The sequence below is a fragment of the Silene latifolia genome, chromosome 5 (genome assembly GCF_048544455.1).
Source record: "Silene latifolia isolate original U9 population chromosome 5, ASM4854445v1, whole genome shotgun sequence".
In the NCBI taxonomy this organism is placed as follows: domain Eukaryota; kingdom Viridiplantae; phylum Streptophyta; class Magnoliopsida; order Caryophyllales; family Caryophyllaceae; genus Silene; species Silene latifolia.
In genome coordinates, this window is record NC_133530.1 from 43,106,777 (window position 1) to 43,123,138 (window position 16,362).

General features: G+C 42.6%; 1 protein-coding gene and 1 non-coding gene across 2 annotated transcripts; one reads left to right on the top strand and one right to left on the bottom strand.

Moving 5' to 3' along the window:
* Window positions 1–2,984: 2,984 nt before the first annotated feature.
* On the bottom strand, window positions 2,985–6,119 carry LOC141655296 (uncharacterized). The gene is made up of 4 exons (XM_074462382.1): window positions 5,622–6,119; window positions 5,139–5,459; window positions 4,770–5,018; window positions 2,985–3,962 (listed from the first exon to the last, which is right to left on the bottom strand). The coding sequence occupies exons 1-4, from the start codon at window positions 6,117–6,119 to the stop codon at window positions 2,985–2,987; spliced, it is 2,046 nt and encodes a 681-aa protein (XP_074318483.1).
* Window positions 6,120–7,144: 1,025 nt separating this feature from the next.
* LOC141658201 (small nucleolar RNA R71) lies at window positions 7,145–7,251 on the top strand. The gene has a single exon (XR_012549101.1). It is a non-coding gene; the product is annotated as a small nucleolar RNA R71 (small nucleolar RNA).
* The last annotated feature ends 9,111 nt before the right edge of the window (window positions 7,252–16,362 follow it).

Here is a 16,362-nt window from a genome sequence, read left to right on the forward strand (position 1 = left end):
TCAAAAGGATTGATTTTAATCCACTCAAGCTTTTTTGTTATCCAATCCTTGGTGATGTAGGTGTCCCCCCGGATCCACCTCAAGTTGGTCAAGTCCACCAGACGGTCTAGGCACTTAGCAATTCGGGTGATTATTCCACCCACATGTAGAGGGACTTTTTGCCCCGGCGAATTAGCTAGCTTGTTCAAATGGAGTGCCAAATGGTGGCCCACATTAATCTCATAGGGGGCCGGGGTAGTGAGCAAATAAGACCCCAAAATTTCCAATTCAACAACTCGGAAAACCAATGGCTCATGTGTCGCAAAGATTGAACCCCCCACAAATTGATGCCATATGCGAATGGGGGCATTGTGGCCCACAATTTCCGGTCTCTTAACGCCATTTTGATCATCCAATCCCCAAATGGCTTTCCACACCCTAGAAAAGTGAGCGGTCTCGGGTGGCTTAAAGTTTGGGGGATTGGTGAGGCCGAAAATTCGGCACAATCGAGCAATGGTCATAGAGTGATCACGATTCATCAACCGGAAGTGAATTTGGGCGACCATACGGGTTTGCCGGTGCTTATCTAGGCGAAAGCTACTAAGGAATTCCCATGTGAGACGAGGATAAGTTTCCTCGTGCAAATCATATAAGCCTTTTATTCCGACACCTTTAAACAATTCGAAAGTTTCCGTGTCTAAACCCATATTCCTCGTAGTCGGCCTACAAATGAATTTAGTCGGGTTTAAGGGGCGATTTTTGAACAAGATGAATTTACCTTTTTGCGTTTGGGTGACAAACTCCACATCCGAAAAATCGGGATCCGGGTTGGTGTCGTTCGCCGCTGCCTCGACTAATCGTTGTTGCGCTTATGCCATTTCCGCCCTTGTCTTCTTGTTTGCCATTGTTGTTGGAAGCTTGAAGGATTAAAAAAGAAGGAGGAGTAAGGGTTTAATGGAGGAAGGATGTGTGAAGGTTGATGGGTGAAGGGTAGGGATGATTAATGGAGGTTGGAGGTGATATGGTGGTAATGGAGAAGAGGAATGAGGGAGAAGAGTGAAGAAGAAATGAGAAATGAATGAGAAAATAGGGGTGATGTAGGTTGGTTTATGTGAGAAATTGTGTGTCCCTGTTGGTTAGTGAACCGGCAGCCGGTCTGCCGGCAGGGAATACGCCCAATATTTTCAAAAAAATCGAATTTCCTCAGTTTAACTTCAACTCGCTGCCGGTGGAGGGCACCGGCTGCCGGTCCACCGGCAGAGAATACCCCTATTATTTTTTCAAGCCTTCAGCAAATCCCCTACCGGTGGGCCGGTTGCCGGCCTGCCGGCAGGGAGATCTCCTCTTCTTCAATTCTTCTCTTTTCTCCTAAATACGTGTTCCTCTACCGGTGGGCGGTTCGGCTGCCGGCAGAGGATACTCCTCCTTCAGAATTTCGCCTTTTTCATTAAGTGTGGATCTCCCTGCCGGTGGGCCGGTTTCCGGCCTGCCGGCAGGGACTTTCCTCAGCATAATTCCTTCAATTTTTCACCAAAAATTTTCACCAAAAATTTTCAACTCGCTACCGGTGGAGGGCACCGGCTGCCGGTCCACCGGCACAGAATCACACAGCCTCGTTTATCATCTTGTTTTCCTCTATTGACTCAACAATAAATTCCCGACTCCTCACTTGCCCATTTTATCGAGTTTTCAGCTTTCAAACCGACGGTTCATGTCGGGATTTTGGGCAAGGCTAAGGGCCCCGCTTTGTATTCCAAATTTTGCCAAGAATGTCAAATCCAAACTATCTCAAGTCCTAACTATATGCATGCTATTTATAAGTGATGGTTATTGAGGAACTCCACCAAACCAATGATTGTTCAACTTTGAGATTACTCATCCCCCAAGGATGGGGGGTCTTCCAAATCAACTTCATTGTGGGTCTCAATGGGTAGACCTTCATAGAAATACTTAACTCGATGACCATTCACTTTGAAAATTTCTCCCTTGTCATTCTTCAATTCAAAGGAACCGTAAGGAAACAAGGTGACTATCTCAAATGGTCCCGACCATCGAGACCTCAACTTTCCGGGAAATAGTTGAAAACGGGAATTTAAAAGTAGCACCTTGTCTCCCACAACGATTTCCTTTCTTGGAATTTTCGAGTCATGCCATTTCTTGGTCCTTTCCTTGTAAAGTCTTGCACTCTCATAAGCATCCATCCTTAACTCATCAAGTTCATTGAGTTGAAGAAACCTCTTGTTTCCCGCGACATCTAAGTCATAGTTGAGTTCTTTGAGGGCCCATCTTGCTTTGTGTTCCAACTCGAGAGGTAGGTGACAAGATTTACCATAGACCAACCGGTAGGGAGTAGTGCCGATTGGGGTCTTGTATGCGGTTCTTAGAGCCCACAACACATCATTGAGCTTAGCACTCCAATCCTTCCTAGACTTGTTCACAACCCGCTCCAATATAGCTTTGATTTGTCTATTGGAGACTTCCACTTGCCCATTGGTTTGGGGGTGGTAAGCAAGAGCTACCTTATGCCGGACACCGTACTTCTTGAGGAGTGCATAGATGGTGCGGTTGATGAAATGTGACCCACCATCACTTATAACGGCCCGGGGTACTCCAAAACGGGGGAAAATATAGTCTTTGAAAAGCTTGGAGACGACCTTTGAGTTATTGGTAGGGGCGGCGATTGCTTCGATCCACTTGGACACATAGTCCACCGCAACTAATATATATTGGTTGCCGAATGAAGATGGGAATGGTCCCATGAAATCCACACCCCACACATCGAAAAGCTCAACTTCCAAAATGTTGTTCAATGGCATCTCATCTCTCCTTCCAATGTTACCTCTTTTTTGACAAGAATCACAAGAGTGTACCATGGCATATGCATCTTTGAATAAGGAGGGCCAATAGAAGCCACAATGAAGAACCCGAGCTTGGGTCCTAGATGTGGACAAGTGCCCTCCATAAGTGGTGGCATGTCAAGCTTGGAGAATTGCACGACCTTCTTCTTAAGAGACACATCTCCGGTAAATCCCATCATTGCACCTTCTATAGAGGTAAGGGTCCTCCCACACATATCTCTTTGATTCATATCTCAACTTCTTCCTAGCTTGGTTATCAAATTCTTCGAGGATAAAGCTAGAACTCAAGAAATTGGCTATATCCGCATACCAAGGGGTGGAATGGGTAATAGCAAGGATAGAATCGTCGGGCAACCATTCATCAATAGGGACCCCATCGTCTTTATCCCCTCGGGACTCTTTAGTTAACCTCGATAGATGATCCGCAACAAGGTTTTCGGATCCCGGCTTGTCCTTAATCTCTAGATCGAATTCTTGAAGGAGTAGTACCCATCTCAAAAGTCGGGGTTTAGCATCCTTCTTCACCATCAATTGTCTCAAGGCGGTGTGGTCGGAGTAAACCAACACCTTAGACCCAACAAGGTATTGTCGAAACTTTTCCACGACATGAACAATTGCTAACATTTTCTTCTCGGTTGTAGAATACCCGCATTGTGTTTGGTCAAGGGTCTTACTTGTATAATATATCACATGATGCTTCCTATCCACCATTTGCCCAAGTACCGCACCAACCGCGAAGTCCGAAGCATCGCACATTATCTCAAAGGGGAGGCTCCAATCCGGAGCCCGGATTATTGGGGCCGTGACCAATGCTCTCTTCAACCTATGAAAAGCCTCAAGACAAGATTCATTAAACACAAAGGGGGCATCTTTGAGGAGTAATGAGGTCAATGGTTTTTCTATTTTTGAAAAATCTTTAATGAAACGCCTATAGAATCCGGCGTGTCCTACAAAACTTCTCACTCCCTTTACACTGGAAGGAGGTGACAAGTTTTCTATAACGGCAACCTTAGCACCATCAACCTCAATACCCCTACTAGAGACAACGTGACCGAGTACAACCCCTTCCTCTACCATAAAATGGCATTTTTCCCAATTAAGGACGAGGTTGTGCTCCTCACATCTCTTCAACACATTAGTCAAATTTTCAAGACCATGATCAAACGAGTCCCCATGGACACTAAAGTCGTCCATAAAAACTTCCATGATTTTCTCTAGAAAGTCCGAAAAGATTGCCATCATGCACCTTTGAAAGGTGCCGGGCGCATTGCAAAGTCCGAATGGCATCCTACGATAAGCATAGACTCCTATTGAACAAGTGAAAGTTGTCTTTTCTTGGTCATCCGGGTGGATGGGAATTTGGAAGAACCCGGAGTAACCATCTAGAAAGCAATAGTATGCATGGCCCGCGAGCCTCTCAAGCATTTGGTCTATAAAGGGAATCGGGAAATGGTCTTTAAGGGTGGCGGCATTAAGTTTCCTATAGTCGATACACATGCGCCACCCGGTCACCGGTCTAGTAGGTAGGGTGGTCCCATCCTCTTGTTCAACCATTTGTACCCCTCCTTTATTTGGTACCACGTGAACCGGACTAACCCACTTGCTATCGGTTATTTGATAGATAATCTCGGCCTCAAGTAATTTCAACACTTCATTTTTAACTACCTCGTCCATTTTAGGGTTTATCCTCCTAAGACCATCTACCTTGGGTTGACTCCCCTCTTCCAAAACAATTCTATGCATGCACAAACTCGGGCTTAAGCCCTTGATGTCATCAATGCTATACCTAAGTCCCCCTCTATGAGTTCTCAAGGTTTGCAAAAGCTTCTTTTCTTGGGACTCACTTAAGTTAGCATTTATGATCACCGGGTAAGCCTCCCCCTCATCAAGGAAAGCATACTTGAGTGAGGGAGGTAGGGGTTTGAGTTGTACCTTTGGAGGGAGAAAACCCTCCACTTTCTTCGATAGTTCCTCATCAACTTCATGATCTTCCTTCATAGCCTCATCATGCAAGGAGATTTGAAAAACCTCTTCCATCTCCGCTTCTTCACGGGCTACTTCATGTACTATCTCATCTATCAACTCAATAGTGCTCAATCTTTCCATCCTCGGTCCTTTCATCAAATTCGGGAGGTTAAATTCGATATTATTGCCCTCAATTTGGAAGGTTAGCAGCCCATTCTTGACATCAATAAGAACACCTCCGATAGCCAAGAATGGCCTACCAAGGATGATGGATGTATGGCTATCCTCCGGAATATCGAGGACAACAAAATCGGTGGGGATTAAAAGCTTTCCCACCTTGACAGGTACGTCTTCAAGCACCCCCATAGGGCGCTTGACGGACCTATCCGCCAATTGGAGAGTCATGGTAGTGGGAGCAAGGTTTTGAATGCCAATCCTCTTTGCAACTTTCAAAGGAATAAGACTCACACTTGCTCCCAAGTCACAAAGAGCTCTTGATATAGGAACACCACCAACTACACATGGGATTGAAAAGCTTCCCGGGTCACCAAGTTTAGTAGGCATTTTGTTAAGGATATGAGCACTACATGCCTCTTCCATAGCCACTATCTCTTGGTCACCTAAGACTCTTTTCTTGGTCAAAATGTCTTTTAAAAACTTTGAGTAAGTTGGCATGTTCATAATCACTTCCGTAAAGGGTAGGGTAACCTCAAGTTTCTCAAGCATATCACAAAACTTGGCATACTTAAGGTTTTCCCTACTCTTAATGGCTCTTGAAGGGTAAGAAATTTTAGGAACAAGTTGAGAATCGGAAGATACCTTTGGAGGAGCCGAATTCTTTGTTAACTTCTTAGAGTGTTGCAAAGGTACTTCTTCAATGGCTTCCTCCTCATAAGGGAGGTCTTCCACATATCCATCAACATCCTTATCCACTTGAATTCCACTTCTTGACGAATCTTCACAAGCTTTCTTCCCCTTCTTATCTTCACTAACTTTAGTCGACGATGCCATGGGCGAGCTTCTCTCTTCACCATTCATTCCCAACCCATTCCCCTTGGGCTCTTCATCAACTTCCAACTCAAGGTCTTTGTAGGGGTCCTCAAGCTCTACACCGCTCCTTAACACTACCGCATGATCATGGTGGCTATTTGAGGCATCCTTGGAACTTTGTCCTTGGGCCAATAGACCACCGGGCGGCCTTTGAGGGTTAGCCATATCGTGAGAGGCCATCCTTGATTCTATTTCTCTCATGTCTTTAAGGAAGGTAGCCCTCAAGTTTGCTTGTTCTTGTTGGGTTGCCTTGGCAAAATTAGCCATCTCTTGACTATGTTGAAGTTGCATGTTCTTTATCATCTTCAAAAGTTCATTTTGGGGGAGCTCCCCTTGGGGTTCTTGATAAGGTTGGTTGTCTATGGGTAGAGGGAACCCATAGTCATACCGAGTGTTGGAACCTTGGTTTTTATTTTGTCCCCCTTGGAAGTTAGATCTAGGACCATTGTTGTTGAAGTTTGATCCTTGACCTTGTTCTTGAGACCCTTGAACATACCCTTGCCCAAATCCTTGATTTGCTTGGTTCACTTGATTCCCTTGGTAAAACCCTTGGTTGCTTTGATTTCCACCAAAATCTTGGTACCCTTGTGGTTGGTTACCATAGTTTTGGTTTTGATTGTTGTTTGGCCATTGGTTTTGATTTCCAGGGTTAGTCCTTTGGTTGGGGAATGTTCCCCTTTGTTGAGAAAAACCGGGTGGATTATTTGGGGCTTGTGGTTGAAGGTGTTGTGGGTTTTGAACATTAGTACTTTTTAGCTAAAATTGGGGTGGTTCCTCAAACCGGGATGGTAGAAGTTGGTGTTTGGGTTGTAGACATTGGGATTGTTGTAGGGTGGTCTTGTATTGTTGTTATAGCTTTGGAAAGCATAACATCTTGAACATTCTCTTCATAGCCACCGGTATAGTTGTTGGCACACAAGTCATAGGTATGGCCGCTCCCTCCACAAAGCTCACAACTTGAAGCTTGAACCACTTCCTCCATGGGTGGCCCATGTGAGGTCGCGGCTTGGTCCACTTGATTTCTTTGAAACTTTTCAAATTGTTTTGTGAGTAAGTCGAACTTGGCATTTGTCTCGGAGTTGGAGGGGTTTTCCTTAGGGAACTTGCCATTCCTTCTTAGCATGTTTCCTCTAGAACCATAGTTTGCTTCCGAATCTACCATTTTCTTGATCAATGCCGTGCCCTCTTCATCATTAAAGTGATCAAATCCTCCCCCCGTGGAGGCATTTACCATCTCCTTAGTCCTCGGTAGCAAAGTTTGAAAGAATGTTTGAGTGATGTACCATTCCGGGATTCCATGATGAGGACAACTTGCTATTAAGTCTTGATATCGGTCCCAAGCTTCACCTAAAGACTCCCCGTCTTCTTGTTGAAATGTATGAATCTCATTATGGAGCATTGCGGTCTTTGATGAAGGGTAATATTTGGCCATGAATGCTTTAGCAAAGGCATCCCATGTCGTGAAGTTATCCGGGGGGTGAATGTTCAACTACCGGTCCGCCTTGCCCGTCAATGAAAACGGAAAAAACATCATTCCCAAGGTGTTCTCGGACACCTCATTCTTTTTCATCATTAAAACCTTCCTCTTAAACTTCCGGAGGTGAGCATGGGCATCCTCTTCAATATGCCCCCCGAACAAATCTTTCTCAATCAACCCGACTTGGGCGGGATGCATTTCAAAGTTGTTTGGGGCCAAGGTGCCAAAATTAATAGGGTTACATGAATCATTATGGTTAGGCCGCTTGTGGTCTCGTAGAGCCATTTGTGGTGGAGGATCTGGTGTATGAGGGGGTGGTGATTGAGGTGGGTTATTTGGAAAAGGGAAGTTATGAAAAGGGTTTTCTCTTAGAGTCTCAATTGTGATGTTTGGTTGAAGTGTGGATGTGGTATCAATATTTTGTGGGGTGTGTGAATTTGGTTGATCAATGTTTGCCCGTGGAGGGTTCTGAACTCTATCAAGGGTCCTTGTCCTCAAGGTCCTAAAAAGCCTCTCGGGGTCGGAATTGAAGAGTAGAGCTTGGTGGTTCCTTCTAGGCATGCACTCAATAAACCGTTAGTCTCCTAGTGTCTTTACACACTAGGGGAAGGCAAGAAATCACACACTCTATAATGAAACACACAACTACTAAAACAAACTAACAAGTGAGATAAGACTAAAGCTAAGACTCTTGATAAACTAAATATAACCTAACGTCATCCCCGGCAACGACGCCATTTGATGAGTAAGATTTAGTGATAGGGTCAAGTCTCTTACCATCAACAAAATATAACCCAATTTAGTGCGTAAATCGGGGTCGAACCACAAGGATGGAGGGGTTTCTACTTAGTCTAAATAGGAGTCTAGTCTAGTCGCAAATGAAAGAAAAGGAGTTGGCTTAAACTACTAGTTGTAACTAATGCAAGCAATTAAGAGAAAGTGTATACGATTGATTAAAGGCTAGGGTTTTCGGGTTCATCCAAGTGGTTTTAAGAGGCAAATAAGTCAATTCAAGGAGTCAAAGGTGAGGGTTTATCCTAGGATGCAAATCAATCTCTTGATTATCCTAAAGGTGATTACCAACTCTCATTAAGCAACACACCATTCTAAGCATGCAACAAGACCACCACAAACTCTTATTTAATGGAGGAATTAAGCAACTAAGACAAAAAGCACAAGTTCTCACTCACACAATTCATCAAACACCTTGTATGCAATACTAAGAAAGACAAATATTTCACCAAAGACTCAAAATAATCAAACTATCATGCCTAATAATCCCATTTAGACTCCCCCTAAACCCTAGAAGGGATACTACTCACTCATATCAAAATTGTTCAAACAAACAAATAGAGAAGAACCAATAACAAAAAGAGATGACATGGTGAAAATTCAAACAATTACAAGAGGCAAAATAAAATGTAAACAATTGATTAAGCAAGTGAATAAGAGAAGAGATGTACCAACAAGAGTAAAGATGATTGCTTTGATTGAATAAATGAAGGAAATCCTCCAAAATCTCTCAATACAATCCCAAAAACCAAGTGTAAACAATTGATAATCACTAACACTAACTATTTTTACTAAGTAATTAATAATAATTATGGAAAGATTAAAGCTTGATTAGGGAAAGATTACAATAATTAGGGAAAGTTTTCAGATCTAGGGTTGTCTCTAGAATTGATTAGGGAAGGGGTATATATAGTGTTTCATTGGATTAAGGGAGGAAATGAGAAATAGCCCATTTGCATGCTGCGTAATCCTATGCCGGCCAGCCGGCTGCCGGCCTCCTGTGCGGTGCAGCGACATCTTCAAAAGCTGAGAAAAATAGACGACGTGTATTTCCCTGCCGGTGGGCCGGTTGGCGGCCTACCGGCAAAGAATCCTCCTTCTTTGACTTCTTATTTCATTTCTTCAAGAGCTGTTGCTCCATGCCGGTTGACTGGCTGCCGGCCAGCTGTGCCGGTAGCGAGTTCTTCAATTTCTCAGCCAAAAATATTCTTCAAAAATCCTAAGTGTTGGGCTTGTGTTCCCTGCCGGTTGGCCGGCTGCCGGCCTGCCGGCAAAGAACATCTGCTAGCTTCTTTTCCTCCTTTTCTCCTTACAGCAGTATCCCCTACCGGTGGGCCGTTTGCCGGCCTGCCGGCAGAGGACTATATTCAACTTCTTTTCCTCCTTTTCTTCATGTAAAGGCATTGAGATGCCTTTCTTGCCCCAAATCCTCTATACTCGACTCGATTCCTGCAAAAGGATACACCAAATCACAAGTACGGGGATTGGGCACAAAATACAAGGAAAGACATATGAAACCGACTCGATATGAGTCGGAATGCGTAAAAGAAAAAGGGAAATTCGGTGGAATTAAATCATATATCAATGGGTAAGTGAGGTAATGGGTAAGAAGGGGCTAAGTTGAATTTGGATAAGAGGAGTTAAAAGCCAAGCTGGCAACTACTAAACACCAAATCTAGGAACATCCCAACTTCAAACTCAAAAATAAATCAATACAAAACAGTGCCAATTGGATGCACACAACTCACTAATCACCAAAATATCGTCAACTCCCCATAGGATACAAATATAACAAGGGAGCAAAAATCACAGCAGAATATTATTCCAGTTTTCCGTATATGATTTTTTCTTTCTTTTCATAATTCTTTTTTTCTTCATATTTCTTTTTTCTCTTCTTTTTCTTTTCCTTTTTCAACTCTATTTCCTCCTTCATTCTTTCATCCAACATTTCATAATGAGAATTAATAACCACATCGCAAACAACACATTCCCAAAATTGCTACCTTTACTAGCTCAGCTAGGGTAGGATAGATTATAGATTTTAGCTAATTGGGACAAAATAGGCAATTTGGCTATGAGGGGCTCATGGGTAAAACGGAATAAAGGAAATACCTCTACCACATGTATCAACAAACCACAAACCCGAAAGCATACAGGTACTAAGCAGATCAAGTTCATGTTTATGCAAATTTATGTAACATGCCTCATAAGGAGTAACTACTCACATCCTAAATAAACTGGTCATGGATGACACCAGTTATAAAGCTCTAAGACTCAGAAAATGATGTAGTTTGCCAAAATTCAAAGTCAAATTTCAAATTCAGCAAATAATTTAACAAAAACTCGTAGGTATGCATATGTGATTCTACTAATAACATGTCAATTAAGCACGGCTTAGGCATAAACAGCTGAAAATGCAATGTCATCATTGAAATACTACCGTTCCGACTCGACCTACATGCTAAAATAAACGTGAAATTTTTTGAATTTTTGGGATTTTTTCAATGTTTTTTGAATTCTGTATATATAGAAAATAAATACAATGCAAGCAGAAATGCAATAAACGTGTAATAAAAACAATGCAAATGCAACGCAAAACCCATCCCCAAACCAAATCACACAATGTCCCCATTGTGCAAAATCATATAAAAGAAACAAAAGGGAAATGGGATTTTTGCGATAAATAACTAAATAAGACATGAAAAGGAACTCGGAAACTCACAAGATTTTAAGCGCATAAGGAAACCTCCCCAAACCAGCGTGAGCTAGGAGGTTTCAGTAGCCAGCAGTGCTACCAATAAATACCTGAAAATACAGAATACCATGCATTATATGAGAATAAAAAGAGGGAGCGGTAAAAATGCGCAAAGAAAATAAAACAGAAGAAAGCGATAAATGAATGTGAGAGGAAAAAGATATAGAGAAAAACTCCCTAAAACTCCCATTCACGATCCACAAAACGACCAAACACAGCAGGGAATGATCGCCACAACAGGAACAGTAGTAGAGGCGGTCGATCGACCAATGGTGGTAGTCGATCGACCAGAGGAACTGGAACAAAACTCATGGAACCTCTGCCCAGTCGATCGACCGATGGTGCTGGTCGATCGACTGCTCTACCTGACGACTTCGTTTTCTTCGAATTAACTCAATAAATTGAGTTAACTTGGTCTAAAACCTGCAAATTGCACATAATAACGTGCCCAAAATTGCGCTAAACCCAAATGCAAACCAAATAAAGCGAGGTCTCGCGCAAACCAAAGCAGTAAATAGTCTTAAAACGCAATAAATTGTCTAAAACTCAAGAAAATAAATAGTTCATCCGCGAAAACTGCGGAATAGCTCCGACCATGGCTTCTGGCTGCATGAAGTGCCCTCCACTGTGCTCATCTTCTCAGCATGACTCCACTCTACTCCGTCGTTTAGGACGCTCAGCGGATCATCATCTCTAGCATCTTCCCATACATGGGCATTATCTGGCTCATCAAACTCCAGGTCAGACTCCAAAACTTTGACTGGCTCTTTCTCGTCGGGCTCCTCATCAGTCCCGTAACTCAGACATCCCAAACCGCCTCTCTGAACAATGGGCTCTGTCACAGTTGGAGCAACAAGCAGCTCTTCTTTCCCCAAACCAGTTCCTGAAACATCCAATACAGCAGAATCTCCCTCCATGTTGCTCCCAATCTGGGGCGGAGGTGTCATAGCAGGAATAGGTACAGGTACTAAAGCAGGAATCACAACATAAGATTTAATAGCATTGCAAGTAACGGGCCACATGACATCTTTCTTTCTAGCAGCTTGGGCAAAAACAGTGGATTGCTTGCGCACCTTAAAGGTAAGTGTCCTCAGTCCAACATCAATAACTGCACCGGCAGTGTGCAGAAATGGTCTACCCAAAATGATAGGAATGTGAGCATCCTCGGGTATATCTAGGACAATGAAGTCAACAGGGAAAAAGAACTTTCCTATTTGCACATGAATATCCTCTAAGACCCCTGGCCTGAACCGCGAACGATCGGCCATCCGATACGATCATATTAGTAATCGCAAACTTGGTCAGATCCAACTTCCTAGCTAGACTCAATGGCATGACACTAATGCTAGCTCCTAGATCACATAATGCCTTCTCAATTGAGAAGGTACCAATATTACAAGGAACAGAAAAGCTACCAGGGTCAGCTAGCTTATGTGGAGCAGTGTGAGTCAAATAAGAGGTAGACTCTTCAGTGAGAGCTACCGACTGCACAGGTTCAAGTGACCTCTTTTTTGTCAACAATTGCTTCATAAATTTCATATAAGCGGGCACTTGATTAACCAACTCAAGAAAAGGTACTTGCACATTCAAACTGTGAATAACATCTTTAAATTTATTGAATGATACCTGATCCTTGGTCGGCACTAATCTCTCTGGATAAGGGGCTGTCAAAAGTAGCTTAGACCTCTCCTCAACATCTCTCGTACCGACATCCTTGGACTTATATTGGAAATCCACTACCTTATCTTTATTATAGCTTGTACCCGCCTCAGGCCGCATCAAAAATGAACCATTGACTGATGTTGGGTCATATTTAGGATCCGGAAATGTCCCGTCAGCATTGGGAGTTTCCCTCAAAAATCGCGGGGTCGTCTTACCCCGAAACAAGAGATCCCTCAAGTTATCTGGCATTAGAGGACGAAAGGGTTCAACATCAGCATCATCACCAGTCGATCGACCAGTGGGGTCGGTCGATCGAATGATCTCCTTTTTCCCAGAACGATCAGAAGGATCAGAAACTGTCGCTGAAGAGTAAGGGGTGGTCGATCTACTGGGTAAGGCGGTCGATCGACCGTGAATACTGTTGTTCGTCTTTTCTCACTCATATTATTCTTTCCTTTTCCAGCAGCTTTTACACCTTTTTCAACCACAACTTCCTCGGGCTCATCCCCTACAGTAACGGGTCCATCAAGGGTAGACCCGATCCTTAGTGTGATTGCATTCAGGGTCTCTTTCTTCTGGTCCGGCTGCGACGTTAACTGCCCCGGAGCTCTAGTAGCAAACTTATTGGCTAACTGGGCAATTTGAGATTCCAACATCTTTGTACTAGCCTTCTAGCCTGAGATTCCTTCTGCAGCATTCCCGTCAAGCTCTAAAACATATTCTTAAACTCAGAAGCCTCAGAATTTTGAAACTAGCTGCTTTCTTCGCCGAGGTACATAGGGTGGTTTCGATATGGTTGCTACCGCTTATGAGGGGGCACATATTCTAACTCACGCTTCGAGGTGAGTTTGGATTAAGAATATTTTGGCTATTCCACCTCAAATTTGGATGCACATTAGAAGGATCAAAGTAGGTGTTGGTCTGCCTATAATGTTGAAAAGCAGCACAAACCTCATTGGAACTGGTATAGAAATCCGCAACATGTCCTTATCCTCCACATATCTTGCATGAAAAAGGGCCGTCTGACACAACATTTACCTGATAAATACCACCCTTTGAAGCTCCTCCTAACTCATACTTGTCAAATCTCGCCGTAAGAGCCTCCAATGCAGCTACGGCAGGAGATTCAACAGCTCTCCTTTGATTTCCCCTAGAGTTTCCATGCTCAGCTTTATTGGTGGCCATGTCTTTGATGGTTTTCCATCCCTTTGTTTCACCGCTATTTTCCTAAAATCTCCCATTAGCTGTAACATCTAGGATAGCTCTCTGATCATCATAAAGACCATTATAAAACTGGTTGCACAAAAACCATTGCTCAAACCCATGGTGCGGAATAGAGAGAACTAGCTTCTTGAATCGGACCCAAGCTTCATGAAAATCTTCATTAGGTCCTTGCTTAAAACTCGTGATCTGAGCTCTAAGTGCATTTGTCTTGGCCGCAGAATAATATTTCTTGTATAAAGCCAAGGCCAACGAATTCCAATCTGTAATACCTGAAGCAACACGATCCAGATCCCTATACCACTCCCTTGCAGCATCTCGGAGTGAATAGATGAACATAGTCTCCTTGATCTGGTCCTGAGTAACGCCTTCAGGTGGAGGGATAGAACAGACATAATCAACAAATATCTCCATATGCCTGGCAGCATCCTCATTTGCAGCTCCTCCAAACTGGTTCCTCTCGACCAGATTGATATAGGATGGTTTTGCTTCAAACCCTCTAGTGGTACCAGCTGGTAAAGTAAATCCCTTATAAAGATTTTCAGCTTTTGGCTCGGAATGATTCGCTATACTCGCCTCTTGAGCCATCTCTGGAGATGTAATTGTATCAGCTGAAGAGATAGAAGCTGGGGATGATGGTTGACCGTCTTCAAACAGCTCGTTCTCGTAATAGTAAGGTAAAGTACTCAGCTCTTCCTCTGTCGGTAATTCTTGAAATAATCTCCTCTTAACCCGCAAAGTCTTCTCTAACTCGAGATCTAGTGGAAATAGCTCACCAAGTTGTGACCTGCGCATAAGATAAAACTACAAAAAGAATGTGAGAAAAGTTTAAGGAACGTAAGTTCCTTAAACAAGAGAATAGACTAAAATAAAAAAGAACAACTTAAACTAGCGCTGCCTCCCCGGCAACGGCGCCAAAGTTTGATACCGTCGTTTAGTATCAAAAATAATATTTATAACCTAAATACTACTAACACAAGCTAGTGGTAAGCAGGGTCGAACCACAGGGAGGTAGGGAATTATTAGTTGCCTATATTTAGTCTATAAGTGATGGGGGGGGGGGGGGTGGGGAGTTTGATTTTGAGCTATAACTAATGATTGAAAATAAAATAAATCTAAAATTAAAGCGAATAAAAATGCGAATAAAGTAAAAGGATGTGAACAATGACTAAAAGGGAGCTAAAACGATCGGTTCACTGTAGCTACGACGGCGGTAATCCTAGGTAAGTTTGATAAAAATCATGTAGATGGGCAAATAAGAAGTCCTCTCGGTCCAACTTAACAAGAAGCGCCTTTCAGCCTATGCTACTGGTCCCTAGGTCTCACTAATACTAACTCTCGCCCCGAAAAGTGATTCCTAAAGCCTAAATTACTTATCTTTCGATCTTAGCAATTTAGTCGTTTCAATTATTAGTTTATTTCCCTTCCCTATCTCTCGATCTTCTGGGTCGGTCAATTCCTAAGAATTTAACAAGTCTTCTCTCGGTCTCGTCGTTAAAATTGCAATTAAAACATTGAAACGGTGCTAATCTAACACACGATCGATCGATCGACGATTAAGCCGATCGATCGACCAACGGTACATTCGATCGACCAACAAGGTCAGTCGATCGACCATACCCCGACTCAGGTCTACCTATTCTACGCCGTCTACACTACAGATCTCCTCACATCTTATCGGGTGAATTTAGCTGCTCATGGTAAATTTAACAACAACTACGAAATTGATAACAACAATTAAAGAAGGCATAATTAACGTAATTGAATAATAGACTTGCAATAATTGAATTAAGGGTTTGGGATGCTATTCTATCAATTCTAATCTAACAAAAGAATTAAAGTAGACTGAAATTAAAAGAGGATTACCGAATTAAAAAGGGCAGGAAGCAATTCCGAATGCAAAAAGAACTTTTATTGAAAACTAAACTAATGAATGAATGATAATTGAAACAATAAAATTGAATCTGTAAGAAGAGTCTTTTTTTTGAATTCTCCTCCCCCTCATTCTGATGAATGAGGTCACGTTATATAGGAGTTTAACATGACTCTTATTTCCTAAAACCTAATTGCAATGGGCTTCTAATTCTCGTTCTTTTAATTTCACGTCAGAGTCGTGGTGTGGTCAATCGACTACTGGGACCACTCGATCGACCAAAGGTGCTGTACAGTAATGCATTTTGACGAATTCTACAGCGCGCACCGATCTTAAAACAGCTGTCATTTCTTCGTTACTTAGTCAAATCAGGTGTTCTATACGGCGTTGGAAAGATAAGAGGATAAGCTTTCACCTCTAAATGGAATCACTCAATTATCATATTTAGAATTCGAGATATAGCCATTTTAAGCAGTCTGCAGTAATGTGAAGCGATTCTTTGCTTGTTTAAGCTTTGCAATTTGTACGCAACCATGCATTTGCTATCTTTAGACCTTGAAACTCATCCTAAACTTCAAGTCCGAGTCAAATATTTATGTCCTTCCTAATCTTAGCTCTTGGGGTCAAGATTTGATCCATTATCTACTCATTTCCGCAATAATCTGCAATATTACATAAAAACACGAGAGTAGACGGAAATAGGGAATATAGTAATGTAAACTACATAATA